Below are 24,032 nucleotides of genomic sequence, written 5' to 3' on the forward strand. Positions count from 1 at the left end.
ACTGCCTGGTGTAGACATGCTCTCGATACCCTCTGCTTCTGTATGCAGAATATTAGTTTCCCTCACTGTGTAATCACTCCTCCTCCCCCTCCTTTTTCTAGTTAGAATACTAGTAAAAAGTTTTACCATTTATAACACTAAATGTTGCTACTTAGAACTGTCTTATGTTTGCAAATGAAAGCTTCCTTCATTGCCAGATATGTAAGTAGCCACATGTGAATGCCACAGGGATTGAGTGCTACTTTGTGCTATTCTGGCGAAAATGATCACTGAATCCATGGGGAAAAAAAAAAAAAAAAAAAAAAAAAAAACATCTCAGCATGGAAATTATTCCTCATGTAAAGGAACTTCTTTCTGAATGCACACAGTGTTCAGTCCAACACCTATATACATGCATTATTTTTAAGTGCATCACTTAACTATATAAACTTACAATGTATTTAAGTGTTCTCCTGGATCAGAGCCATAATGAATAAATAGTTATGCTATAAATTTATGAGCTATATTAAAAAAAAAAAAAAAAAAAAAGAGCAAGCATATGATTTTTGAAAACACTACACTCAAGTGTTTGTAATTAATTTAGGAGCTTTCAAACTTATATTTCTAATATCTAGGAGGAGATTTGTGCCCCTAGTTCACTTACAGAACAGCAAGTTCTGAAGAACAGCATGTTACTACATGTATTTTTAAAGGCACAATAGCTGGATAAAGAACTGAAAGCTTCCAATTAAATATAAATTCCACCATAACATTCAACTCATTTCTGGTAGCTGTATACACTGTCCTGAAAGGATAGCTCCAAAACACCAGTTCCAAGTTACATCGTATTATGTCTAGTATGCTCATGAGGAAAAGAGGACCAAAAATGCAGGGCTTTGACTAGTATTGGAAATACAGGCATTCACTCTCTAGTTATTCCAGCCAAGACCACAACAACTGGAAGCTCTACAAACTACTCTCCTGTGCTCATACACACCCAAGGCTATGGCTATTCCCTTTCTAAAATCTTCCCCTTTTTCAGGAAACATGTATGAATGGGAGGCTAAGCCAGGATGGGAAGATAATCTCTTCAGTCATTTTTTCATGTATCGTCCATGTATTCCTCTAAACCAGGAATAACTGGTGCAAGAGGAAATTAGGCTATCCTTCTGATAGCTTAATCCTTCTGAAGTCTCCCTAGGGACTTGTAGTTAACCTCTGTTTGTCATTGCTCCATGTTATCCCTGGCTGGTTAACTGCAGGTAGCAGACTTGGCCTACCAACAGCAGTGTGTGGCTGAACAGGAACCCTGCCTTATCTTTTCTCGTGCCTGCTGCTAACCAAACCTAAGCATTTGTGGGTAGAGAGGAGGAGGGCAGAACTTACAACAAATTAAACCAAAATGACTTTGGAACTTTACATTTCATGGTCAGGCAGTTTCGTGACAACTCTGCTTCCTTCAGCAATGATAGCCTCAGAAAATAGTGTTTGCTCAGCAGGTCGCAGTCCATATTTCAGTCAGTGTTGACAATACTGGAATTGACTTGTCTAGTGAGTTACTGCTTTTACCCTGCATGCCTTTATTGGCTTATTTTAGACTGCTACAGCTTACTCATAATAAAGCCTCCTTCAGGAAAAAATCAAAAATTGGCCAGAGGCTGGGTTTTCTTTCCTTCAGAGGATGCTGATTTAATTAAATGATTTTGTAGAAATATATTGTCACGATTATCTATATCAAAAATACTAAAGAATGTTGATGTTATTTTTGTTAAGCATGTAATTTTGAAAGGAAAATTAAAAGGCTACAGCAGGTATGTAAACACAGGTTTTTCAGTATTTCCAAAGGGAGCATCTTTCCCCCTACATTCCAATTTCTCAGACCTTTTTTTTAAAAAAAAATGAATGTTTTTAAAAGTTGAGGTGTCAGGACTTCCTGAAAAAACAGAAGTTCTCAAGCTCTGAATTCCTTTGAAATCAGCTCAGAAGCTGCAGCAGTTGCAGATGTGTCACTTACATAACTCTCATTCTCTGTCATCAGTGTTAGCTCCTGACAATCATACAAGTCTAATCTGGTCTCACTTGTTATTTGTATGGAAAAGACGTGCACACAAGGCATGAAATGGAGTAAATTGGGAGAGATGATTCATTTCCAGCCTCTTTATGATTCCCTAAATGCTGTTTCTGAGGTATTTGAAGATTGTCTCTCTTCACCTCATCCCATACTGATTAAAATGGGCAAGTGATTAAACTGGATGGGTGATGGGCTGCAATTACATTTTGTCCTACTACTTTGCCTCAAATTTTGCCATGGCATGAATTTCTTTGTGCAAGAAGCATTAAAAACTGTAAGAGAAGGAGATATTTTTAACAGCAATTCTGATATCCTATGGAAAAAAAAAAAAAATGTACCCTGTACCTTTGAGCCTAGGGAATTTGTTCCTCAGGATAAGTATAGAAGCTAATGTCTCATGTGGCACAAGCTGGCTAGGGATATATCATGCCCAGTGGCTGCACAAGAAAAAAAAAAAAAAAAAAAAAAAAAAAAAAAGAATATTGACCATGAAAAACTATTAGTATGTACAGAATAGCAGGAGGCGATTTAAATTATATTCCTCTCTGCTGTATTTTGGAGTAGAAGCATCTGAGTCTGCAGCCACGAGTGGAAGTCATTATAAGTCACATAAATGGACTGAGACATTCTGAAATAAGCAGCCAGCATTTCAAGCAGGGGAACCAGCCCTCTGGTTAAACCCACATGTTGGTCACAAAGAGACAGGTAATGATGGAAGGCAACCAGCAAAGGAGGAGAGTGAAATCTACTCTTCCCAGGTACAGAAAAGAGTATTGCCTTTAATTTCAAGGGAAACAGGACTTGGTTCCATATAATATTCAATCAACTAACATGTTGTAAATTAAAAATTAAACCAGGAAAAAAATCTTTCTTACATTCCCAAAGTTCTGCTCTCTGCTATTTATTTTCATGCAGGCTCCCTACATGACAAAACCCAAACCTGCCCATCTGAGTCCTCTTAAAAGAGTGCTTTTAATTTCCTAAACTTCTAAGACTTTCCCTGTAGGGTAAAATACAGTTTTGACTTCCTGGTGTCCACCTGAAATAATTCTCTGCCCTTTGAGACATCATTAGTACATCAGAAGAAGGGCACTACTAAGCCTCCAGAGTAAGATATGAAATGCTAAGTACATTTGATGAGAAAGTCTCAGCCTCTCCAGGGGAGAAAACACACCACAGTAATTTGGAATAAGCAAAGGCCACTTCATGGGTCTGTGCTTACAGACAATTTCTAATCTTAGCTCTTCCCTGGAAGGATGGAGGAGAGCCATGCTTTGCCTTCATGGAAAGCTTTAAATGAAGCTGAGGCAAGTTGGCCACATGTGGGACAAACCTTACAACTACTCCAGGGCTGTGCCACCCTACCCAATGCCAGGCAGCAGGAGAGGCAGAACTGGGGCAGAAACGCTGCTGGTGGGTAGCACAGCACCGCAGGGGTGCCAGCAGTCGAGAGGAAAGCCTCATTCCAGGCACAGTGGCAGCCCACATGCTCTCAGCCCCCTTGAAGGGTTTCACTGCTGAGTCCTGCAGCAAGTGGTGCTGCCTTGGCCCCAGTCCCTGCTGTGAGGGGCCCACCAGGTCCCACACAGCCAGCCAGACATGAAACAGGGCCATTAGCTCTCCCTGGAGGTTTTTTCACCAAAGCTGAACTAGACTGGCATGCACTTCTGAAGTGCTGCCAAGCATTTCCTATCAAGCTATAACTGGTTATTTTCTTCAGGAAAAGTATGGATTCGGTGCTAATAACAGCCACTCAAATAACTGCCAATATCATTGCAGAAATATGCACGCCTGGTCTGGTATGTGCATATGATTCCTACATCTCAGTGTTATTACGAATTAATACTGAAGGGTTGTTGTTTTTTTCTCCAAGCATTGTACTTTCCTAGCCTGTGTACTTTGTGAAGAATTACTGCATCAAATGAAAATTAGCATACATTTTGACAGGATAAAGATATTATGTCTCAATATTTGCAAACATTACCTGATGCATAACTTTTGTATGGCTTAATGTGTTATTAACAGTACTTTAAACCTTATGTTCTTTTTTATTTTAATGCTTATGTCTGAAAATAGCCCCTTTCAAATTGAGTCACAATGATGTCTTTAAAAGCAAACTTTAAACTTAATTTGCTGCACATATAATTATCCAAGTAAGTTGCATAGTTTAAATAAGTTTAGTTGTGCTTTGTAGCAGAACTCACAGTAATTACTCATCTCTTAAAAATACAATTTGCAGATGTGAAGCTGATGATACATTTAAGCATTTTTGTGACATCTAGACATCAACAATGAGTTTTTGTCACTCTTTCACTGACTTCTGCTGTTCATAATACCTCACCCTTACATTGATATTGGATCAGAGCATGGACATTTAATGGACACATCTGAAATAATTACAAACACAATTTTAAAACTCCATTGTCGGGAAGGGAGAAATAAGAACTTGGGTTGGTTTGAGGTATCCAGCCCTCAGGAACACACTGTGGTTGTTTGCATTAAGCTTTGTTGGTTTTATCATGTGTTACATTTAGATTAAAAATAGAAGGCACAGGTGTTTTACAAGGCGCCGTAATTTAGTCAACCAACAAAACTAAACATTACTTTACCAAGCCAGGGGTCTATATCTCAGCAGTGACTTCTTCCAATGCATTTTCATTTGAGGAATTTATTGCTTCTGAAAAAGGGCCAGGGTAAGTCTGTGCTACGCAGTTCATTCCTTGTGCCACACCAATGTCTCCTCGAGAACTGAAGGTAGGGCAGGATCTAGTCCGTGCATAGTTTTGTTGGAGTCCAGCTTGGCCAACCATCTCACTCACAGTGTTCACCGGCGAAGCCCTCCACCTCTGCCTCTGCAGTTGCTCTTCTTTACACTTAATGGAGTACCAGGCCAGAAAAATAAAAAAGAATCCCACAAATTTGAGAGCAGCGGCCAATCCAAAGTAGACAAAACGAAATGAGGTGACATCGTATTCCCAGCAAGATCCTTGTACGCCACAGTCCTGTTGCCAAAGCATGCATGTGGTATCAATAACAGCCCCAAAATAAATTGGAGTGGGAATGTAAGCTGAAATAAAAATAGTGACAGAATTAATGTGTGTTAGCATACAGTGGAAGACTTCTTAAGAAACTATATATCTAAGCCAAACACGTGTAGGTCAAGAAGTTTTGAGATTTCTACCCTGCTATTCTTCCCACCGCCATTACCTATCCCCCACATGAACCATACCACACGTGACAATGTGCAAGCAAAGAAGATAATGCAGCAACACCTTACTATAGTTACTGCTCCAGTCTGCGGTCCCCAGACAGCTCTTCATGAACTACGTGTCCCTCAAAAGAAACTCCAGTGTTGCTCTCAGGAAATAAAACCAGAGGAACAAAACAAGGTTATCTCCAGTGTTACTTGTTGAAAACCCATTATCCATGAGCTGGGAAAGAGTGGGGGTTCCTGCTTTAGATTAAGGAGAGAAACCCCCAAAATTGCAAAAAGTTTATTTTCCTGAAGAAAGATGGAAGTGAAAAGACCACAGAAATTCCTAATTTTCTTTTGAAGAGATCTTCCTCAGAAACAGAAGTAAACTCCTAAAGCTTCTACAACTGCAGCCAGACCCTTACATACCCCACTTTCCCTGAAAATATAACACCTTTAAGATGAGTCAGAAAGGGGCTGCCTCAAAGACAACTGCTGCCTTACTGACCAGATGCAGCTAAATGGGGTTCCCCTCTTGTTCTGTCTTAGAATAGTTTTTGCTTGTTCTATACACATTTGGTAGTAGCGGAACACCTGGACTACTTGTTAGGCAGGATTTTCGAAGTTCAAGACTTTGAAAGAAATCACTTTGTGTAAAAAACACATTTAATATGCCTTATTTTTGCTTTGAAAAATTTTGAATCATAGAATATCCAAGTTGGAAGGGACCCACAAGGATCATCAAGTCCAACTTCTGGGTCTCCAAAGGACCACCCAAGAAAAAAAAAAAAATCAGACCCTGCGTCTGAGAGTGTTGTCCAAATGCTTCTTGAACTTTGGCAGTCTTGGTGCCATGACCACTGCCCTGAGGAGCCTGTCCCAGTGCCTGACCACCCTCTGGGTGCAGAACCTTTCCCTCACCCCCAGCCTGACCCTCCCCTGTCCCAGCTCCATGCCGTTCCCTCAGGTCACTGTCCCCAGAGAACAGAGCTCAGCGCCTGCCCCTCCACTGCCCTCGTGAGGGAGCTGCAGGCCTCCATGAGGCCTCCCCTCAGCCTCCTCTGCTCTGGGCCAAGCAAACCAAGGGACCTCAGCCACTCCTCATATGTCCTGCCTTCTAGATTCTTTACCATCCCAGTTGCCCTCCTTTGGACACTCTCTAACAGATGTGTATCTTTCTTATACTGTGGTGCCCAAAACTGCACACAGTATTTGAAATCAGGCAATTAAGTAACATTTGATTCTTATTTTGAAAAAGCCAAGACCTACTCCTATTTCTGAAAGCAACAAAAATGTGTTTCCAAAACAGAAAAAAAAAAAAAATTAAGTAACATATAGTAACTGTATTAATATATGGAGTAGATTCATGTAGTGATCAGTAGTACTTTGTTTTCTTTTCCAAGTAACCCTTGATTCTGTCCTTGAATATGTAATATTATGTGTGGGAGAGGAGAAATTCTGAAGACATATACACGCTTTCTACAAACACCATTTAAATAAGACTGATATTGTTTTTGTTGTGTTATCTAACTGGATCAAGAAGTTACCAATAAATGTTTGTCAGAAGAAATCATTAACTCGTCAAAAACTGACATGGGGAACGACTATTTTGACAAATCTTTTCTTCTGGAATGATTCTTAAATAGAAATTGAAACTGTAAAAAAAATATGAAAAAAATGTTGTTCCGGAAAGTTAGTAATAATATATATATATATATATATATATGTATATATATATATATATGAAATACATAATCAACTACAACATTTTCAGAAGCTATTAATTTTTGGTTCCTAATACAATTAGTCATGCAATTAATGGTGTATTCATGGAATTTTAGTACTTTTATGGTACATTTAAGCCAAATATGGCAAGCCTTTTAGGAACTCTGTGGTTTATGTGGAAGCCTAGTAACTGTAAGACTTACCAAGAGTACGTAATAAAACAAACTGCATTCCTAGTGCAAAGGGCCGTTCCCCATCTTCCACAGACCTAGCAGGCAAAAAGAAAATTCCTTTGAAGAAACAGTCAATAACAGATAATCATTGTGGTATGTTCTGCTTTCATCTCCCAGCTTTTTTCTCTGAGCTATAATAAATACTCGTCTAAATTTATTCTGTTTAATTTCTAATATTGTTAATTTTTATTGCTAGGAAAAACAAACAAACAAACAAAAAATTAATGTCTCCTATCCCTGTTCAATCAAAATCTCAATCCTGTCTTTGAATTTTTCTTTACCTGTGTAAGGCCTTAAGAATCTGATCCAAAAATATTAAAAAAATTGGAAAATCCATCTAAAATGTTTGTGACTTCTCGTAACAGTTTCCTATCATTTCATCTAGCCTCTTCCTTTGTTTGCCCTTTTTTTTCACATGAATTATAATTAGTAGAGAGTTAGGCTGCTAAAAGCTGGATTCAGCTTCTGAATTTAACAGATTTCTGTTTGCATAAACAAAAGAGATACAAGTGGAGATACATTAGGAGAAATATCAGTAGAAGCATCCAAACAGCCTGTCTAAACACCATTCTTTTTCAACACAAGCAATATAAGATTTCTTCCAATAGTTTGGAAGGAAAATGTCAAGATTTCAAAGGACTAAATATAAAGTAGTGATATTCCACAATGCCATAACAAACAATTTTAGAAAATAACAATTTTTCTTCTGATTTAAAAACTACTTTTAAATCTTAATCTAGAGGTCTGAAATTAAGCTAGGCAGCTTGTAGTGACATTGTAATATAGGATAAAAAACAGGCAGAAAGACTACAGTCAGAGGTGCAGCTGAAAGGCTAAGCTTTTAAACTCAAGCACTCACTAAGAAACTGAGAAATCAGAGAACTAACTTGGGCCACAAATCTTGGATGGACACACTGCACAGTATGTGCTTTGAGACAGCATCACTGTTCCAGTGGAGGGGAGCATCCTCTTTTTTGCCGAACATTACAAAATTTTGCTAAAGGTTTCCTTTATGCACCTCAGCAGTGTGAGGCTCTCCACAGTATTAATGTTCATGGCTGTAGTTTACTTTCCATAATTGCAGTACAATGGCAATGTTTTATTATTGTTCTCATTGTGCAGTTGGAAAAGTTGGAGACAGAAGGGATAAAGTCAGAAGTATTCAAATGACAACAGTGCTGTGCACAGAGCAGTTGATGTGCCAAATCCTATCAGTGATCCTTTACCAATTTTGTGGATATTTTGTAAATCAAACTGGAAGAAGACAAACTCCGCTGTGACACAATACACTTTTTTGTGTCAGGAACAGGCTCCTGCACAAACTTTAGCCACTTGGGCTGTGAAAATTACAGCAAGAAAGTTTTTGTCCTTGCTGAGAACAGAATATAGACATAGTGGTTTTCAAAGCCAGTCTGATGGCTGAACCTAAGGAGAGAGCAGCCAGATTCTCATCTATCTCATCTTTTTTCTAAGACTCCATGAGCTACTACAAAGATTTGTGATTATTGTTTTTAATAGGAAGCTAACTGTGAGCTGCATCAGAATGTCAATTGTATTAGAATATTACAATGAAGATATAAAGATGACAGATAAAGATATAAAGAAGAAAATCCCACTTGCTTAGGAGGAGCATTATCACAGAACTAAAAGGCCCTATGCTGGTTTTAAAAAGCTGAATTTTGAGAAAGATCATATATAAAAACAGGCCAAAAGACAACTTTATGTTAGCAGTTAATGGAGCTTAAGAGTAGAGTTATAAAGCAAAACAGCTTGTGCTGGAAACCTGATGTCTACACTACATGAATTTCAGGCTTTGTAGGCTTTCTACTTCAGACAAGCTCTAAACTGGTCCCAGAGAGTGAACACCCATTTGCAGCTGGATCATTTTGGGTGTGCTTCTGAAGAGCATCTTCCAGCTCATCTGCAGCCAGAAGGAACTCACTTTATAAACTCTAAGAGCTCTCCAACTTTGTATTCCAAACCAAATCAAATCAATACCTTCAAACCGTTCTCTTTGTCCTCCTGCTACCAGAAGAACTGATACCTATGAGTGTGCTTTCTAAGTCCTAATGAACAACTGAGTTATCTTTTTTCCCTCTAATTCTTCCTGCTGCTCTTTAACAATGGCAGTAACATTATAGAAATACAATGTTGTTTTAGTAACTGACCATATTCTGTTTCTCTGGCTCAACTTTCTTTAAAAATGACTTAAGTTCATGTACAGAGGTTGCATTTTAAATGGGCAAAGATGTTATAGGGAGTGATAATGTTTATCAGACCAGATGCCAGAGCTGGGAAAAGCCAAACCAAAAGCCTGAACATTTTTCTTTGAATGGGCAAATAAATGACACTACTTTTCCCTACAAAGACCACATTGTTCTCTACCCTTAAATGACCACGGTGACAACAACATTACTGCAGTACAGCACTTAAAGATCAGAAGTATTAGGAAGAAAAAAGGGAAGATGCAAAAACAAGCACGTGGAAGAAATGAACAATTTAAAGAAACAGAAAAGGAACATTTTATAACTTCCTCTCATCTGAACTATGAATGAGCCAAATGTTACCTTTTTTCATTGTTTTTAAAATCCAAACCATTTGAGACAAAGAAGGATGAAAATTTGTTTAAGAGTTATAATTTTCCTATGTTATGTTTTTATTTGTTCTCTCTTTATATTGTCTGGAAATCCCTGGACAATTTGTTTCCTAAAGTGCATTATCATGTTACATATTCTAAATACAAGCAGGTTTCACCCTATTCATTTCAGCCCTATTCTCTTCCCTTTGTAAGGATACATAAGCTTGAAGGAATTAGGCTGCATTGCTCCAGCCTCTCTCAGACAGACACTGGTGACAGCAGGCACAGCAAAAGTACACTGAGCTCTTACCTGAGTGTCACTATGATTGCTGACGGCTGGGCACACGCTGTTATAAGGGTCACAATGAAGAGAAATATCAGGAATGGGATGAGCGTGTTGCAGGTTCGATCGCACTTCCCAGAAACAGCATAGCCGTTTTCGTTCAGGTAGGTTTTGACAATAACCAGTCTGAGCTGACTGCGCTGGCCCACTGTCGGTGGGGTGATAACCTGTCGGCTTTGGACACAGGCGCATTCTGTGTAATTTCTTACCTGGGAAAGGGAAGCAAAGAACATTTCCACCTGAAATACTTGTAGAAGAAAAACATTACACAGGAACGTGGTATGTCCCATGCTGTCTTCTCATCTTCTCCATCTTCTGCCTCTAACATTATTACCCCAGGTACAACCAAGGGTTTTCAAAGGCAGCCCAAACTTCCCGTGATAGGACTGCCATTGCGTATGACTCCCACCATTTAGGCTATTATAAAAAAAAAAAAAATGGAAAATTCTGCCAAAAACATTCAATCATTTCTGACAGGGAGACTGGAGGAAAAAAATGTTTCTATTTTTTTTAACCAAAACTGTGAGGAAACACTCTTTAAGCAGTACTGACAATGCCATATTCTGGAGTTTGGCAGGCTGTCAGCTTTCATTTTCGAGAGGTATATTCTGCTATCTCAATGGAAACCTACCAGACTCAGCTAAAGAACAAAAAGCCGCACTGCACACTTGGAGCCCAGAAACTTTCAGCTGGATGTAGATATGGATGGGATGTAGACATGAACAAAACCAGAGAACAAGGGACTTAAACAGTGACACTGGAGGACATGAGGGATTCCTGACTGGGCAAAGAGCCTGAAATTAGGATGAAAAGATTGTGTAGCAAACTGGCATTTCACAGGCAAAGAGGACTGCGATTTGAGCAAGGTGAGGAGAAGGTATGTTAGAAGTAGCTTCCCATCATATTTTGTTCTACTACTGTTTTCTAATGGCAAAGGGGTGTGCAGTAGATGAGAATGTTAGAGAGGAAACATCAGGGTCCATGTTATGTTAGAGGAAGGATGTTTTAGTTTTTAGGTTTGCATTCATAAAATGTAGGACCACACGTTCTAAAAAGCTACATTACAAGAGCATCTTAATGTTGAAAAATTAAGCACTCAGACATCAGAAAATATCCAAATTAGGGCTGTCTGTCAACTTTAATTTACGCCTATGTATGCAGTTGTGTTATGACATTGACGTACATTTTTTCCATGGGATTTAGCTGAACTTCTCAATGAGTATTTATCCATTGTCAAAATGTGGATCCATGTATTTTTTCCTCACACTAATCATGTTCCACTACAAAGAGAGAATGGCTCATATTCCATATGGATTTTTCTATCACGCTCATAATTATAGTTTGAAATCTTCAAAAAGGTGCAATTTATCTCCAAAACAGTTATAAGATGAGGCACTGAAGTTGTTATCCTTATTTTGTAGCTAAGTAACTGAAACAGATAAAAAGTTTTAGAAGTGTGGGTGGCAAATTCAAGACAACGATGATCCCTTTATTCAGGATATTTTTCATTATATTCACAGCTTTTTTACTAAATTAATGGGCAATTGGGAAAAGTTTGGTTTAAATTACTGGCCCAGTAGTGTTTAGGAACAGAAGCAATGACAGAATTCAGTTTCCCAAGGCAGCACTCCATTATCTAATATCACAAGTATTAGCTTTCTTCCTACAGTCCTCACCTTAAACTTCTTATTGCTTCAAAATAGGCACCCTACAGAAAATCTTCCTTCATCAGCAGAGAAAACAAGTCTGTGCACTAAATGAGACAGAGGTCTTATGCAACAGAAATGCTAGAATATGGGAATGTGTACATTACCAGTTCTGAACTGTACATGGGCATCCTTTTTCCTGCTTTCAATTTATAAGTGGTTTATTTTGAAAATACTGTATGCTCTAAGCTTCAATCCAAATGTTATACGCTATCAGCATTTTATGTGTTATAGAGTGACACAAACTTACATTTGTTGTTTCTAAAAGTACACTACATAAAGCATTATTTAATCAAGAATTTCCTACTTATTTAATCAACAATTTCCTACTCATTCTATTCACTTTTAAAAGTGAAAGTTATTCCCGAGTTAAAGCTTCAGGCTATGAAGGATCTTTTCTTTAAACCATAGTAGGAAATAGCGTGCTTCAAAATTTGTACTGAAGAGTGCATACTACCAAAGTACCTCCTACTAAATGAATTATTAGTGCCAGTTTGATATCAGGTGAAATGTAGCAAAGATCAAACCTGTGTCTCAATGCAGTAAAGCACAAAAAAGATTTATATAGACACTGAAAGTTAACCGCAGGTTCACATTGCAAGCTTTTAAAGCAATTTTCTACTAAAAAACAGAAAGATACTTTAAAAAAAAATATAAAGGAAACTGTTCCAAGTCGACTCTATGTAGGAACCTTCATTTATGGAAAACTGAATGGATCCAGTCAAACCTGATAAAGGGCAGTGCTGGAACCACCATCCTCCAGTTAACACGCTGGCTCACAACTACAAATCAGGAGACTGATGCATTATAAATAAGCTTTCTGGTAAGTACAATTAAGTCCTTAGAAAATCAATGCTTACATTACTTCCTGTCTTTCTTAATGATTTTTTAAGACAGTTATGTAATAGAAGAATTTAAGAGTTTGCATTTGTATGAAATGAGCATAACCATACTGCTGTTGCTAGTAAGGTCAGATTGTATATTTCAATGTTTTCTTGCGCCCACTTCAGGAAACTACCAAATTTCCATGGTGTGATTTCACCAGTAGGATGCCCTTCCACAGTCCAGAAGACAGGGAAGACTGAACTGCAACAGGCAATGTGTTTCCAAGAAAAAGTGAATTAACATCTTTTAATTTCTGGCTACTTGAGTTTAAAGATAATCACTTAGGTTGGAAGAGGTCTCAAGAAGGACATGAGAATGGCAAAGCTATTTTACAAGAGCAGAATAAACAGGCAGTCTTTATTTATGATGAGATTGGCACAAACACCAATGGCTTTAAAAAGGCCATAATTAAATTTAGACAGGAGTTTAAAACATTTCCAGCTACCTGAAGAATTTTCTCCTTCCATTCAAAGAGGGAAAAACAACAACAAAAATACCAACTGCTCTTAAAAGTAACATCAATGAGCTTGTGAAAAGACTGTATGCTTCGAGATGGGGATGTTTGCTCTAGAAACAGAGTAGTCTTTGATCTGCTCCAGCCTTGAGGGACTACTCGCTATCTGTAGGTTGCATGTGGATGGGTGGGTGAAGGACTTACCCCTGTGCTATGGTTTCCACCATTGATGCAGCCGGCTAGGCAAGGATTAAAATATGTTATTCCATCTGATCCACAGACAGGCTCGTACTCATGAATCTTACATCCGCAGTTCACGTTACAGCTCCCAGTCAGATTCCTGTGGGCCATGGCAAGAGTGGGACTGAAGAAAGGAAAAAGAGTATGATAGTAGGGCAAGAACCAGCATCCTGCTGTTCAGAGGGAAAAAGTATCCTAGACATTAACTCCGGAACTAGCACTTGATCATTACAGAAAGGCTACATTAACTCTGGGTCATGTACATGATTTAAACAACATAGAAGAATGCCCCAGGCATCTCTGCTGTCAACTGAAAACACAATACGAAAATAATCCTAAAGTATAAAACTGTTATGTTTTTGCCTGGGTAAGAGCTCTCTTCCCACATACTAACAACTGTTCAGAAAATTTAATGCTTGCATTACTGATACGTGTATCAGTAATGTAAAACATAGAAATCACTCTAGATCTGGAGGAATACTGTTCTTTTACTAAACGTCTGTACAAGAACCACTACTCCACCCCCTTGGATTTTTTCCCAATATCCTGCCAAAGACCATCTTTCTAAGTCCTCCCATGAAAGGTTTGGTTGTATGCTCAGAACCACTGAGTTCTCATGTGCAGCTCATGGCTGGAATGGAGATATATCTCCCTGCGGCCCTGCTTTACCAGTTGTACCATTGTGGCTCAATCCAGACATGGCAAAGGCCTCAGTAATGGTTGAGTCTGTATCTGTAAGATCATAGACTCTTCATCAGAACGAGATGGGAAAAACTGTCACTGACAAAATGCTTCTCTTTGTTTCTTATAAAAAGAAATAAACTCTGCTTACAACTGACTGCAGGCTGTCACAGTCAGAAGTTTTGACTCAGGCTGATGAAGTTTGACAGTAACTAACTCACCCAGCTGCTGCCTTGCCTACCACATCACTTCAGTCCTGCCTAAAACAACTCTCAGGTCACTTATAAACGGCCAGCTCTAGGCACATGCACTGCAAGAGTCACCCAGTTACACCCTGACCCAAAGCAAAGACCAGGGTGACACTGGACCTTTAGCATTCCTGGATATAGTGAGGGCTTGGAGTACAAAGCAAAGGAGGAAAAGCATTAGCAGACACAGAGTCAACCTCACTGAAAGTAAATACTAAAACCATCTACATAACTGTATATACAAATTCCAGTCATAGTCTAATGAGGTTAAAATAAAAGAGTTTAAGAAAGATAAAATGGATACTAGTCTGTTTCTTCCGAAGTTAAAAACAGACTGGCACAACTGGGCCCAGTCTGTATTATCTAGAACCTCCTTATTAATGAGGAAATAGGTGATGATCAAGCTGTATGTTTCTGTCAAATAATTGTATTGAAGAGCCATTTACTTTTAGTAAATAAATTTACTTACTAAAAGTATTACTCCTGCATAATACCAGAGGGTGTTATGTTGGAAGGTATCTCAAGGTACAGACACAAATTATTACCTTTCATCCGTACTGTTACTGAACATGCTAGCTCAAGTACCAAAAGGAAAATAACCAATCTGCTTAGATATATATGCAGACACACCATGAAATGCAAGTTATTTTCTGCTGTCATTATGCAGCCAAAATATAACAGGCATGAACTTTTAAATAGACTGTATTATATTTATACCTATTTTTACTACACTTAACATGTTCTCCGTCTTGTTTCAGGTTGCTAAATTAACTTAATAAGTGGAAAAGCAAGCATCTGCAGGGTGGTTTATTTCTGATTCAATTTTCTGTGTCTCATTTGGAATTTAATTTGGTTTCAAAATACTGCCAGCAACACGAAGGCATTAAGGCAGTGGAAAAATTACCTGAATTACCTTATTCATACCAATCTATTTTCAAATGACAGCCTTGGCTGAGGCTGGGGAGCCTACCCTTTATTTCCTAAATACTTTTCTGTTTAATGAAATCAAGGTTCCAGAATTCTGCACCAGCATTCCCTCTTCACTGCACAAGGCTATTCCACACAAATCAGAACTGAAAAACAGCTGATATTGGTTTTCACTTGAAGCTTTCCTTGTTATTGAGGAAAACCATGATTTTATTATGCTTTAAGAAACTGCAGACTGCAGTTTCCTGTGATGCTTAAACAGCACTTTTTTCTGGTGTTTACTCTTCAGCGTGCATCTTACCTTCTATCTCAGCTGCCCTCTTGGCCTGTAAATGCTATATGGGGCCTCAAAGTACCCAAATGTTACGCACTGCGATATTCAGTATTGCAAAACCTAGGCTCTTCTGAAGACCGAGGGCCAGTTTCAAACCACTTACTTTAGAAACTGTAGTTCATATTATCTAAACCTGGAAGTTTTTAGTCCATCCAGGTACCAAAGTTAGAAAGACTTTAGTTCTCTAAAGAACGAGGACAGCTGACCCTTCTGAAGATCTCAAAAAATTCAGAACATGGAAATGAGGCAACATAGCTGGCTCCCTGACTGCTCTGCAAGGGAGGGTGAACTGGGAGTGACACTGGCAGCAAAAGCAGATCAGAATTGGGTCCAGAGTCAGAGACCAGACAGACTCAGCCCAGTGATCACACAGCAAGACCAAGAAATTCAGGGCAGGCCCTCACTTCCAGCTTTCTTCACAACAGCTGAAGTAAGGAGCTGAACCTGGACTCAGCCAGCTGAACTCCGTAATTCAGGTGTCCAAGTTCCTACAAGTCGGGGAAAGCACCCTGTGCCCTGATATTTTATGGGAATATGGGTGCTCACTGACAACAGCTCAGTGAGTTCCTACACACAGAGCAAAAAGGTGCCCCTTTGGGCTGATAACATTCTCCAGTTACACTGTACTTCATGGACTTGTAACAGATAATACTTCTCTGAAGTGGGGGAGGAAGCTTCCTCTTCTTCACTGACTCTGTAATTGCCTGAAGTGGGAACATTGGGGTTTAAGGGCCTCCCCAACCTGAAAGGGCTCACGCTTACACCTCCCTGATATTATTTTTATCAGCAAGCTCCAAAATGGAGTCTCTTTCCATCCTTCCTGCTGAAACTGAAACTGAGCCTAATCCTCATCAATGACACTTTACTGCCATATCTATAAGCAAAACCTAGAGAAGGGACCAGGACCCAAAGTCACTTCTTCCAAAGGAAATCTCCTTTCAGCAGGTTTTAAAATCAGATACTTCCCTTGTTTACTCTTTCTTCTTCTTCTGTATCTCTATCTGTTCCTCATTTTTTTCTTCTTCCTCTTCCCCTGTATCCATTGCTGTAAAATAGCTTCAGTACCACAAAAGGAATGAAGGGCAGCCCTGCATCAGAAGACTGAACTATGCAATAATTATGGTGCTCTTGTGGACATCAGGAGGTCAGGGTCAGATTTCCTCAGACTAAATTATTTTCTGACCTCCTAGCAAAAACAGGCTATCGGGCAGTTCCTTTCTTCTCCACAATAACTGTTCAACACAGTGGCCAATGCTAATCAAACTGGTATCATTGGAAAACACACATCCATCCCTTCTGGATTTAGAATTATTTCAAATGCTTCCATCCCATCTTTGAATCACAGCAACTTAAACGTTGGCACCTTCTTGCCTCAGATCATACAATGCATAAGAACCTGTGCTTGAGCACTTGGAGAACTCTGGCCAAGATACAAACCATGGCTTATTTTACTGCAATAGTCCTCAGTAAAACGTAACTGTACAAATCTCTGAGATTTAAGGGGTTTGGGGTAAGAGCCAGCACTTTCATCAGCATGGTTCTGGGACTCTTCAAATTCAGAGCTCATGGTATCTGAATGGTGAAGAAAGCTGGTGCTTTAGGAATGCAGTTTTGGATATTTTTCAGTCATGGGTTTTATCACAGAATTGGTACCAGAACCCTTCACTGTGTTATTAGCTTATTTTGAAGGGTTACTCTGAATACTCCGTGTGCCATGTTGCCGCTGTGTTTAGAGCTGCAGGATGCCACAGCTCACAGCTACAGTCACCCTGGCCTTGATCCACAGATTCTGGATCCTCTCTCAGCATGCTGGCTCTGCTTAGCTCCATAACACAGGGCTGTCACTCCTTTCTCTTCCGGGCTGATATATTTAAACCAGCTGACCTTTTCTTCAAAACTGGAAGCTAAGAGTGTCCTCCATTACATCATTTATCTAGTAGTCTACTGAGAAGATATGAAAACCCAATTTCCAATGAATATTGAAGTAATCCCTAAAAGGTTGAACTCGATGAAGAGGAGAGGCTGCAGGACTTGAAGGCTTTTCCAAGGGACCAAAATATATATATGAAAATCCACAACCCCTGGAATATGAAAATCCCCAACCCCAGCAGATGCACGTGACCTTCATCTTCTTACATCTGAGTGGTGAATGGAGCTACAGGCACTATCCTACATCATCTAGTGGTTAGTGTGCAGTCCAATCCTGAAGACCTAAATTTCTGAGAACAAATGACAGTTTGGCTCCTTGAGAATCCACAAAAACAGATAGATTGTAGGTGTGAGCTCCATTAGGGCATGGGTATTTGCATGTGTACCATAAACAAAAATCTTGCCCTGGGAATTATGCTGGTATGTGCAACATCTCCACAGCGGGCACTGCAGCGTAATATTGAATTAACTGCTCTGCCTTGTTTGCCCTGCTCTCGGTACTGCTCAGTGGTGCCACAGAGAGGCCACTGCCATTCGGAGCTTGCTCAAGTGGCTGCTCTAAACTGATCAGCAGATATCTCGGGAATGTTGGCACCCCCTCAGCCAGGCAGGAGCTGAAGAGGAATCTGGACTGTTTTCGTGGCTGCATCCCCAAGACGCTGTGTGCGTGCTCACGGACTGGCACTGTTTTGGAGCCCTGTGAGGGCTGCTGTTTGCTCACCTTCATGTCTGCAGCACTCGAGCAGAACTGCTGTAAAAGTAAACACCAAGCATCAGACGTAGTGTTTCCCAGCAACCCTATAGATGATAAGGGATGTTCTGCTCCCATCTTCTTCACCCAAATAGCTCAGAGACTTGGCTGAGGAGCCACTCTACACACAACGCCTGTCATCCATGTCATCTGTCACCTCACCTCCCATTATTAGTGACACTAAGCATTATAACTGCTGCTTAGTGGCTTCCACTTGACTCATTTTTAATGTATTTATACACCGCTATTTGCTTTTGCTGACTATGCTTGTCCTTCCAGCTGTGCACTTTTGCAGCTGATCAAATGTTACTAAGTAGCTCTTAAATATTTATTGACTGTCTACTGATCACACAAATCAGGTTCACAAATATAGCTCTTGGAGCTACTTTGCGCTTTATGGTCTAGTTGGATGCTAACCAAAGCCTTTCTGAGTATTTTCTTTCTTGTACCATAAACAAACAAGGTACAGTTTTAGAAACAAGTTGCAGCCTGAGCAGGAAATTAAATAGCCAGGACTGATACTGGTTTTGTTGCCTTCTCAGCTATCAGCTCAAACATGTCTCATTATATAATGCTGGTTTTCAGAAGGCAATTTGCATCAACATGTTGTAGACCACTATGCAGACTTTTCCAGTAATCTCTCAACAGAACCTTCTCTCTGATGGAAAACACCCAAATCACCAAAACATTTCTCAGGAACATACTGATTTCAGCAGCAATGTGACAGACATTTTTCACAGAAACAAGAGGCAGCATTTTTGCAGTTTCGCAAGCTCCTTGGCAGCTTGCTGAGCTGGATTTGCCAGATGATAAATATCTGGGAAAAGCTGGGGTTCCCAGCTTGCCCAGGGGACCCTCATGAGGATGCCCTGGCTTCCAGCAGGGCTCCATCACCCTGCAGATGCACAGGAATGGGGGCATCTCTGGCTGCTGGGAAAGCCACAGCTCGGGTTCCCCTCTCCAGCTTTTCCCATCCTGTGAAATGTGTTCTTCTGGCCTCTTAGCCCTCCTTCACATCAAAGCGTTCTCAGCAGTAGATGGGTTTGGGGCAGGTTTCTGGTACATTATGTAGCCAACCTGAGATGCATTGCTGAACATTACCATGACATGCAGGTTAGGAAATCAGCTGAAGAATGCAAGTGAATGAAATCAGCCATGAAAATAGAAATATGAAACTGGAGACAACTGTGACCACTCTGAAAATTTACTCTTAGGGACAGTTTTGTTTTGCTTGGAAGAAGCCTTACATTTGCAGATATGCAAAGCAAATATGCTCAAATGAATAACAAGCTACAAATGAATGCAAGCTGTGTGTCTCCAGCTTTCATCTCTCCTTGTACCTCAACAAATCGCTGTATGGTTTATTATGGGTATTTGTTTGCTTTTTTGTTGTTGTTTACAGCAAATGCCATGCACACAAATAATTTTTTTTTATCTCCTCAAGAACATGTAATAGACAAAATTACCCATTAGCTCTGTTTCCAAAAGCTCGTTATCAGGCATTTTTAAGAGGTTCATGTTTTCATCTTTATTACTTTCAGTCTTCAGCCATTGCTTGTTCCTCTTTTAATTATGGGAAACTAGTGAAGGACTACAGATGCCAAGGACATGAAATCACATGTATGTAACCCCATTTTCATCATGTATGGTCTAATATATAGCACATTTTATAACACAATATATAGTACATTTTATAACACAATGCTTCTCATGGTAGTACATGATTTTTTTCTTGAAGGTGTATATTTTTCTAGTACTAAGCCAAACCAAAGAACTGTAATCCTGTCTTCTAACACTGGAAGGCTGCCTACTTCCCCCAAAAGAAAACAGAGCAGTAAACTGTGAATTACTGCACTGCACAGCACAGATTTACCTACACTGGTCAGAAAAAGTAGGATTTATACACTGGAGCTAGTTAAGTCCTGCTCATGAGGTGGGCTGCTGGAAAAGCAGCTTAGTTTCAGTGCACCTACTGCTGCAGACACCCAGGATGTGTGAGAAACAGCTGCCCTGCTTGTTTCAGCAGCATGGATGCTGTCAACCTGCAGTGATGCTTCATGAGCTGCCAGAGACATCTGTCATGAGGTAAGGCACCTGTGCACACATGCAGAAACAGAGACCAGCCCCAAATGACAGCATTTCCTGAACTATTCTTTCAATTGCAAGCAATGATTCTGCTCATTTCATTAACAAGCTTTAACTGCAGGTTTGCTAAACATATATACTGGGACAAAACCCAGAATCCCATCTGGCAAATTGCATTTGTTCCCTTCTCGCGGAGACTGTTCTGTGTCTCCATGACACAATGCTGGTAAAGATAATAAAGAGAAGATCTTTCTTAGATGTGACTGATGATAAAAGGGACTCTAGTTCCTAACACTGTCTAAACCCTGTTCTCCTCTCCAACTATTGTTCTGTGGGAGACTTGTGGTTTAGGAATAAAAAGAAAAGGTAAAGTATAAGGCAGGATATACTGCCTGGAGTCTTTAGAGCTGTGACTTGTTATTTCAGATATCCAGGCTTGGACTGAAACCTCACTAAACAGAAACCTCACAGATACTAAAAAAGAGGTGGACCCTCTTCCACGAGACTACAATCTAAATTACACAAGGTTAAACAGAACAATGCCTGACTATATTTTGGTAACATCTAAACAAAGAATTGGTTTGCACATGGCTTATTAATATTTATTTACATTGCCATAGTAACCTACACTACTGAACACCAAGGAAACACAGAAAACCCCTCACCTCACCACGCAATTTCTCTAATGTTAATATTGGACTGTATGACACAAAATGTTATCTTAGCTTGATGGCAATATTTTTGGTTTGGTGTTGAACCTTTAAGACCAAGGACATTCTCAATCTGCAGGCTCCTTGTTGGCAAGCAGCTGGAATCACAGCAATGATGCAATTTTTGTGTAGCTGTCAAACAAGGGACCCTCTCACTGTGCTAGCTAGATTCCTTCTTTGTTGTTATTGTTCTGATCCAATTAGTCACTGCTTCCAAATTATGAGATCTGCTTGGACTGAAAGAGATACAAGGGTAATAGAAACCCATACTGGCAGTGTAAGAGGAAGAATTTTTTTGTTGTCATGTTAAGTGCCTCAGTAACTCAATTACATGTTTTAACCAAACTTTAATTACACCAAAACAACAGAAAGCAATCAGAAAGAGCCTGTTTTGATTCATTACATGCCAGAAATATGAGAGGGAAGTGAACTAATCCAGGAATCTGTCATTATGAGTAAGCTTCCTGGGAGTCTGTTTAGCTACCTGATATCACAAAACATAGAAAAGACGGGTCTACAAACCACCGAAGTAGCTATTCTCTGCTATTTCCCCTTTATTTGATGATGGTGAGACCACACCTGTGTTGCTGTGTCACAGTCTGGCATCCACCTTACAGGAGAGATATGGAGCTTCTGGAGAGAATCCACTCCACTTCCAATCTCAGTACCCTGCAGGATGCCAGCCTGAAACACCAACTTACTGTTGCTGTTTAGCAATTGCGGATTAAGAAATCTGCTATAACTACTGAGGTTCAATTTGAAATTTATTTATTACACTGTGATATCACTTGCACTTTTTCAGTAAGTTGCTACTTGGGGTAATTTTTCAACATTGGGCTCTCATTGGAGTCTCAGTGGCTGCAAATCTGAGGGACGCTTGAACTTGTTGAAAGCACTGCATGCTCTTTTTCTTCAATTTTGCTCTTTAATGCACTTTTATTCTCCTATATTAAGAGACAAATCTTAACTTTCTTCTGCCTACACAGTCGCCCAGTGTAGGGGCTGCAAGGACACAATTCACTGATTCAGGGCTTCCTATCTGGGTGCTGGTTATGATGCAAAAGAAGGGATGCCAAACAGCAGTTTGACATAAAACTCTCTATACTGTGTTCAATATCAAACATGCCTTTAGAGGCAAGGCTGGGGAACTGAAAAACAGGCTCTGAAATGCTGAGATGTATAATATAGGGGTGTCCTTGACCTTCTTGATAACAGAACTGCTGATGAGGCACCAACAACGGAAAAACTGCTTGTGCCCAACATAAAACAGCAGAGATTCCTTGCATGCAGAAATGTATTCTAACCTGTGTATGCCTCCAGGTCCCATCCACTTCGCTTCAGCTGGTACAGTCAGAAAAACACTGAGTTATGAACCATACTGAATTATAATGTATCATTGCCTACATTGCTCATTTGCACATATTTCTATGCTAACTAAAACCCAGCTTGTCCATCTCTTATGTGCTGGCTTATGTCTCAGCTCACCAAAGGAAAAGAGCTACTTTTTTGAATGTAAGAGAAAAGAAAAGTAGAACTGACCATACAAGCCCAGAGAAAATTAAGAAAGGAGGATCTCTTCTACAGTACTCTTACACTGCTCAATGCAGCTGAGATCTCCAGGCTGCTGTCAACACAGGTACCTCAGACACCAGAGCTGGCATAGCCATGCTAAGGTAGAGCACTGTGCAAGACAATTTACGCTGAACCAAACAGCTGTAGTGCTTCTTGTATCTGATATGGTATGTTGAACTGGCTTTGATGTCTGTACACTGTGCTGTGTGCAGTGAATGAAGAACATGTTTTATTAAACCTCGGAATGAAAGCATGCTTTTTTGTTACATGAACAATTACATTCTTTGATGTCCAAATAGAAGAACTCCTTACCAAGTAAATGATTTGAAGCTATCAAATGATTGACCATGAGGAATAACAGAATGTTTACCGTGTCATATTTTCAAGATGAATTTACATGTAGTAGTGCTTCTTTATTATCATTTTTTATCAGCTGTTTTGATCACTGCACTAATAAAAAGTCATACAGGGCTGAGGCTGCAATCTTCTGAACCCTGCTTTATCACATGCTAGTTATTCTCAATTTCTGATGACATTACTGCCTAAGCATACCAATTTTTATACTGATTTCAAAGACCTGATATACCTCAATATTTCACAAAATTCTGCCATTAGTATGTCTCATCTCTTGTAAATAAGAAGAATTAGACGAAGATGTAAATGAACTACTGCACTTTCAGAACAGCCGTGGATAGACTCCTATTTCAATTCATATATTTACTGCAAATACTGTTTACCACAAAAATGAATTAGATACTCTTACAACTCTAATGTGAGTGTTCACATACCAATAGTTTGCCTTGACTTCAATTTTGGAATAGATTTAAATTAAAAAACACTTTTTCACAGGCAGAGAACTACAACCTTCTCAGGGACATTCTCACTCACTGCACAGTTCAGTTCATTGCTATCTGAAATTTTTATTTTATTTCCTAATAAATTTAATTTCTTCATCTACCCCTGCAGTCTTTCAACAAACATCACCAGAAAATGGACAATTAAACTGTCCTACCCACCTTCCATCCCCATTTTCTCCTTCTTTATCCCACTATGCTCAGGCTAGGATTTATTGCCCATACTACTTCACTGTACGATTAGCCCATTGGCACTGAGATTTAACTCCAAGTATTACAAACAAAAAGGATCATGCAAGCTTTCCACCAGATCAAGACCTTCAGTTGCTGGTTTTCCTTGCTCTAGAATTAGGGTTTGACAGCAACTTAGTAACAGACAGCAACATGCAATGCAAAATACTCTCTATGAAAACGGTGTCTATTTTCTCCTTCCCTTGTTTTCAATTCTTCCTCTTCGTTTTACTGTCCCAGTGTAGTTTTTTTCCTCATTTGATCATTCCTTTTCCTGCTCCAAACTACTTCTACAGTCTATTC

General features: G+C 39.5%; 1 protein-coding gene across 2 annotated transcripts in view; it reads right to left on the reverse strand.

Moving 5' to 3' along the window:
- Window positions 1-3,909: 3,909 nt before the first annotated feature.
- Window positions 3,910-24,032, reverse strand: part of SLCO5A1 (solute carrier organic anion transporter family member 5A1) — a 72,001-nt gene continuing 51,878 nt past the window's right edge. For both annotated transcript variants that reach the window (XM_035319455.1, XM_035319456.1), the window contains 4 exons: window positions 13,372-13,531; window positions 10,090-10,331; window positions 7,172-7,236; window positions 3,910-5,117 (listed from right to left, as the gene is read on the reverse strand). In XM_035319455.1, coding sequence (XP_035175346.1) covers window positions 4,672-5,117; window positions 7,172-7,236; window positions 10,090-10,331; window positions 13,372-13,531 — 913 coding nt within the window. In that variant the 3' untranslated portion in view covers window positions 3,910-4,671. The remainder of the gene's footprint in view (window positions 5,118-7,171; window positions 7,237-10,089; window positions 10,332-13,371; window positions 13,532-24,032) is intronic.

This window comes from Oxyura jamaicensis, chromosome 2, assembly GCF_011077185.1.
Source record: "Oxyura jamaicensis isolate SHBP4307 breed ruddy duck chromosome 2, BPBGC_Ojam_1.0, whole genome shotgun sequence".
NCBI classification, from domain to species: domain Eukaryota; kingdom Metazoa; phylum Chordata; class Aves; order Anseriformes; family Anatidae; genus Oxyura; species Oxyura jamaicensis.